A 5,454-nucleotide genomic window follows, 5' to 3' on the forward strand; every position below is an offset into this window, starting at 1 on the left:
TGGCCCACTGTTCTCTGTGGTGTTTCCTTTCTTTTCTGATTATGGAGTGAACATCACTATGGATTCCTTTTCTGTCCCCTGGAAGGTCATGGATTTATTGAAGGAGCCGAGGGACCAGAAGGAGCCCTCAGGACATGGGGTGGGGGGCAAGGGGGAATGCCCTCTACACATCAAGGAATGGGGCTTTGAGTGGATGTTCCCTATGAGCACTGTGGTCTGGGGCTCCTTACTCCTGCACCATGAAAAGACACTTTTCTGGTGTTTCAACCCATGCCTGGACCTTTTCTTAAGATTGGCAAGGAACAGACAGATGATGGCCTGGCAGGAATCATAGCAGCACAGCTGGCTGGGTTCGGGATTGGCGACGTCTAGGGGAGCAGGAGAAACGGAGGATGGGCATTGGGGAGAGGGTTTGGAGCGCTAGACAAAGCAACCTTGGAGTTATTTACCTTCCAACCACACACCCAGAGATGACACAGGTAGGTAGTCAGGGGTGAGAGAGGGACCAAAGCCCCACCCACCATAGCAACAAGGACTATAAAGACAGGCTGATCCAGTGCTAGCAGGACAGACATAAGCTCTGCTTGTCCATTGCTCAAGATGAGGACTTACCTGCTTTGGCTGTTGCCCCTGATTCTGCTGGGATCCTCAGGTGAGCCAGGAAGTAGGTACCCCTGTCCTAGGTCACCAGAGCCCCTGAGGACTCGGGTCGCATCCTGAGGGGTAGGATGACACCTGCCCACCCCCTCCCCAGATGATGTGGTCCTACTGTCCAGAGGAGGTGCTGGCTCAGGGAATAGGACTTGTTGGAGGTCCCACAGCCAGGCTGCCTGAGCTGAGAGTAGGACCACAGTCCAGCCATGGAGTCATTTCTGGGTACCTTTACTCACCTTAAAAAATTCTTTTATTTATTCTCTCTCTTTTCCCCCCTCCGTCCCTCCCTTCGCCCTTCCCTCCCTCCCTCCCTCCCTCCCTCCCTCCCTCCTTCCTTCTCTCCCTCCCTCCATCCCTCCCTCCCTCCCTCCTTCCCTCTCTCCCTCCCTCCATCCCTCCCTCCCTCCCTCAGTGTCATGAGTGCAGTGCTGTAGGGAACTGCTGCAGGCCTACCCCCTCTCTCCGTGTATATGTAAAGTGTGCATGTAGAGGTCAGATGACAACTTGTTGGAACTGATTCTCATCTGCTCTGTGGGTTTTGGAGATTGAACTCAGCTCTTCAGGCTTGGCAGCCAGTTCCTCTACCCACTGAGCCATCTCATGGTTCCCCCTCACTTTTTCTATTAAGCCTAAATGCTCTGCTGAACTTGCTGTCTCTTTTGCAAAGTTTTGTGGCATTAGCATCAATTGGCTGGTGACATTTTCCCCATGGCATATGACCAGCAGCACGGACTGCTGGCTGCTCAGAGCCTTGGTCTCCTGTCCCAGGACAGGGCCCTATGTCTGGTGCCTTGGCGTGGCTGCCAAGAGGCTGTCCATGTCGGCGGTTGGAGAACAGCCTGGGTTGCTTGGTGGTCATTGCTCTCCACGGAGCTGGGTCCCATGCTGTCATGTGTGGTTATGGAGTGCCTCTGTCTCTGACCCCAGCTGTGTCTCTCCAGCTCAGGCGCTGCAGTGTCACGAGTGCAGTGCCGAAGGGAATTGCTACAGGCCTACATCTTGCAGTGACAGGAACCGCTATTGCTTGACCAGCTGGTACAGTGAGTATCTTGGTCTTAGGTGCGTGGGTTGTGGGGCGGAACCTGCATCTGGCACCTGGGGATGCCAGCATAAGACAAAGCCTTCTGGGAGAATTGGGAGAAGCTGGGAAGATATGGCCCCGAGACCCTCCTGCATTTGTTCAGGATAGTGTTTTCAGTGCCCTGTCCTCCCTTCAAAATGGAACCAACACTGCTGCCTTAGAAAGAGTGAGTGGGATATCCCAAGTGAGCTCCTGTATGACACACGCAATTATGTGAAGCACGCACTTCTAACTGTTGTAAAAAGTTAAGTAAAAAGTGCTGTTTAGGCCGGGCTTGGTGGCACATCTCTTTAATCCCAGCACTTGGGAGGCGGATTGCTGTGAGTTCGAGGCCAGCTTGGTCTACAAAGGAAGTCCAGGACAGCCAAGGCTAACACAGAGGGGAAAAAAAGCGTTGTCTACTCAAAAAAGAAAGGACAGGGGCAGGGGAGAAAAATAGGGGAGTGGGTAACCCTAGTCACATACCTGACCCCTGACCCCCTGGATCCCACATTGAGCCTTGATTCCGGTCACTCTCTGAACCCTGATCCTGATCACGCTCTGAGCCTTGATCTTCATGAAACTGAGCCCTGACCCTGGGCTGGGCTATATACTAAGGTCTAACCATGGCCACATACTGAGCCCTGATCCTGGTCACAACTTGAGTTTGACCCTATTGACATCTTGCCGTCTGTCCCTTTGAACTGGAGGCTGTAGTTGACCTGGGTTTCCTGATGGGGCCAGGAGGGATCTTAGAGGTCTCAGTAAATGTCCCTCTGCCCTCTGTTTCCAGCACCCCCAGGCCAGCCAATGAACGTGATAAAAGCATGTGCGTACACCTGTCCCGACGTCAATCAAAACCAGGCCTACACCAAGGACTCCTGCTGCAACACGGACCTCTGCAACAGTACCGTGAGCCTCCACGCCAGCTGGGGGCTGCTGACTCTCAGTATATGGTATATCTATCTCAGCCAATAGGTGCAGAGCTCCCACGTAGGCTCGCAAGCTGCAGAATTAGGAACTAGGTGCCACCCTGTGACTGGAGTGTTCTGTAGCCCAAGGCTTGGTGCTTCTTTCACTCCAATCAGAAGGACTCAAAGAGAGGATGCCTTAGGCTGATGGAGACCCTCGCCACTGTCCAGGGTGCTGCATTCAGAGCTCTGTCTGCAAGGTGGCCATCTGCTGGCCTTCAAGTGCTGGTGCCAGGAAGTCCTGAACTAGTTACTGGGGCCTGGAGTAGGCTCCTCAGGAGGCCCAAGGAGCTATTTTGGGGCCTTTTTTTTTTTTTTAAAACACATCCCATGGCTCCCTTTCTCTAACTACCTCAGAGGACTTAAGCCTGTGTATCACCACTTCAAAAGAACTGAGCTCTGCAGCACCATTACATGCTGACTCCCGGCCTCGTAGTGAAGTGTGCTTCTTTAACCTGAGTCCGAAGACCCTTGGCAAATGGAAACCCAATGGAGAGGCCTCCAGTCTGGCTGGGACAGATTTGCTTGAACAAGGCTTGGGTCAGCCCTGGCATCAGCAGGTTTGTTGCATGCAGTGCCAGCCGTGTAACCTACAGCTCCAGAATAACTTGCTCCTGGGATGGACTCTGAGGATTCTATCCTGGGATGACAGCAATCTCATCAGGACTTCAGGAGCCCTCATGAACTCCAGTCTGTCTATTCTAGAGCAAAGGGAATCCAGAACCAGGAGGGTGAGGAGCAGGCTTAGCTCAGCTGTGAGTGAAGCCTGAAGCGTTTCCTGCCTTCTCTGCTTGTGGTCCAGCTCGGGGACCCTATCAGTCAGCCCTGGTGATTGTATATCCTCCATCGAGGAGAAGCTGTGGTCTTTCAGTACGCGTCTGCCTCTCTCCACACACCTGAAAGCCTGGTCAGTGCCACGCCGCAGTGAAAAAGTTGGACCTGGGAACTAAATTCCAAGCTGCAGGAGTTTTGGTGGGTGACCCCATTGGCTGGATTCTCTCTAACTTTCCAGAACCGTGTTTGGAGCAGAGAGTGGGTTCAGGCTCGTCACTCCCTTCACACCCTGTCCCACCCATTACCGGTTCTTTCTGTGGTGCTTTCCTAGATTGTGCCTAATGGAGACCCGATCACAAGGCCACATGGTGCCACTACCTCCTTATTGCACAAGGATGTGCTGTGAGGTACCAGATCAGTGCAGTGGGGACTGAGAGAGGGCTGAAATCTGGTGACCTTCCATCTGTCACTTCACCAGGTTCCAAAGACTTAGTGGGCTGTTAATGGGCTGTTCCTGGACATAGGACTGGTCAGGAAGGACAGAGCTGGTGAATGCGCTCAGAATCTTACTTTGTGCAGGTCTCGCGGGTCCTAGAGGAAAGCAGGTGAGAGCAAGGCATACTGTGTGGAGCTGCATGAGAGGCCTTGTTGCTCCAGAAATGGAGATTTCTATGAATACCCTGGCTGGTATCTAAGTTCCCCAGGTTGGTGGGCTGCTTGTACAGAGCATCCTGTGGTTGGGGGCCTCATCAATCATGCTTTGGGCAAAACCCAGGCATTCACTGGCTTCCTTTGCATGTTCTGGGGGACCCATGGCTTCTGAGCTGTCCATATCCAAGGCTGATGCCACAGAGATCCAGAGACTGGGTCAGGGGCTGGTATTGCATAGACTCCAGGGGCCTGCATAATTTACTTTATTATAGTGTCCATCCTTCAAGCATCCACTAAAGGATAGTCTTCCATTCTGCCACCCACAGCCTGCTGCCCGCTGGTAGGACCCATCCAACCTGGGAAGGGACCACCCCATGCTGCCACTTACTTCCATGTCCTCAGGCCCAGACCTTGATTTCTTTGGGCTTAACAATAAATTGAGAACACGACGAGGCTTTGTGTCAGAAACGTAGAAACAACAAATTAAGGCTCAAGGACATGGCTGAGATAGCAGAGAGCTTGCTTTGCATTCTGTGGGTCTCTGGGTTCCATCCTCAGTGCTGCGTCAACAGAACTTTGTGGTGCCCATCTGTAACCCCAGCACTCGAGAGGTGGAAAGCAGGAGGGTCACAAGGTCAAGGACATCTTTGGGTTCATAGCACTTTTGAGGCCAACCTGGGCGACATGAGACTGTCTCGAAATAAAGAAATGATTAAATAAAGCCAAACTACGCCACCATATAGCCACATCATGTCTCACTTGTACACCTGTGCGCTAACCTGTTACCTGTTGTTATGACAGTGTTCCCTAACTTCTTTTAAGATCTCTGCGGCACCTGGAAATGGTGAGGACTAAAGGGGTTGGATCACAGAGTCAGGCTGCTTCTAGAACTGCACATCTCTTAGGCAGTGTGCGCAGCGCTGAGCACCTCTGATGGCTGCTCACTGACTACCCTGTGTGTGCGCGGTGTGCGGAGCTGCAGGTTAGTGGGTTAACCCTCTGTCTGGTGATGCTAGTCTGACACCAAAGGTCAAAGGTTTCTTGGTGCAGATGCCGATCCCAGATTGTCCAAGGAGAGGAGCCCACGTGGGCTGCTGGAGTCACCCAAGCTGGTGGCAGTCCATCACTGCTTATCTTCTGCCCAGAGCATTCGTCTCTTGTCAGCTAGTATCTCTGTGAGTTGGGGCAGTTGATTTCCCAGTTCTCTTGAATTTCCTGTTCCTTATCTTATCTATGATCATTTTTCTTTCTTTCTTTCTTTCTTTTTTTTTTTTTAAAGAAACTTCCGAGGGTTCTTGAGATGAAGGTCTTCTGATTACCAAACTGACTTTGTCATTTGTTTGA

The 5,454-nt window shown here is 52.1% G+C and overlaps 1 protein-coding gene across 1 annotated transcript; it reads left to right on the top strand.

Moving 5' to 3' along the window:
* Positions 1-568: 568 nt before the first annotated feature.
* LOC311578953 (lymphocyte antigen 6D-like) lies at positions 569-4,784 on the top strand. The gene is made up of 3 exons (XM_084749090.1): positions 569-652; positions 1,596-1,694; positions 2,508-4,784. The coding sequence occupies exons 1-3, from the start codon at positions 601-603 to the stop codon at positions 2,690-2,692; spliced, it is 336 nt and encodes a 111-aa protein (XP_084605216.1). The 5' UTR covers positions 569-600; the 3' UTR covers positions 2,693-4,784.
* Positions 4,785-5,454: the final 670 nt, after the last annotated feature.

Source organism: Acomys minous, assembly GCF_964271855.1.
Source record: "Acomys minous genome assembly, chromosome: 12".
In the NCBI taxonomy this organism is placed as follows: Eukaryota; Metazoa; Chordata; class Mammalia; order Rodentia; family Muridae; genus Acomys; species Acomys minous.

Bases quoted from the DNA above. Each gene is read 5' to 3' on its own strand.
- LOC311578953 (XM_084749090.1), top strand. From the start codon at position 601: ATGAGGACTTACCTGCTTTGGCTGTTGCCCCTGATTCTGCTGGGATCC. The intron at 653-1,595 runs GTGAGCCAGGAA...GTGTCTCTCCAG, and splicing joins GATTCTGCTGGGATCCTCAG to CTCAGGCGCTGCAGTGTCAC. The intron at 1,695-2,507 runs GTGAGTATCTTG...CTCTGTTTCCAG, and splicing joins TTGCTTGACCAGCTGGTACA to CACCCCCAGGCCAGCCAATG.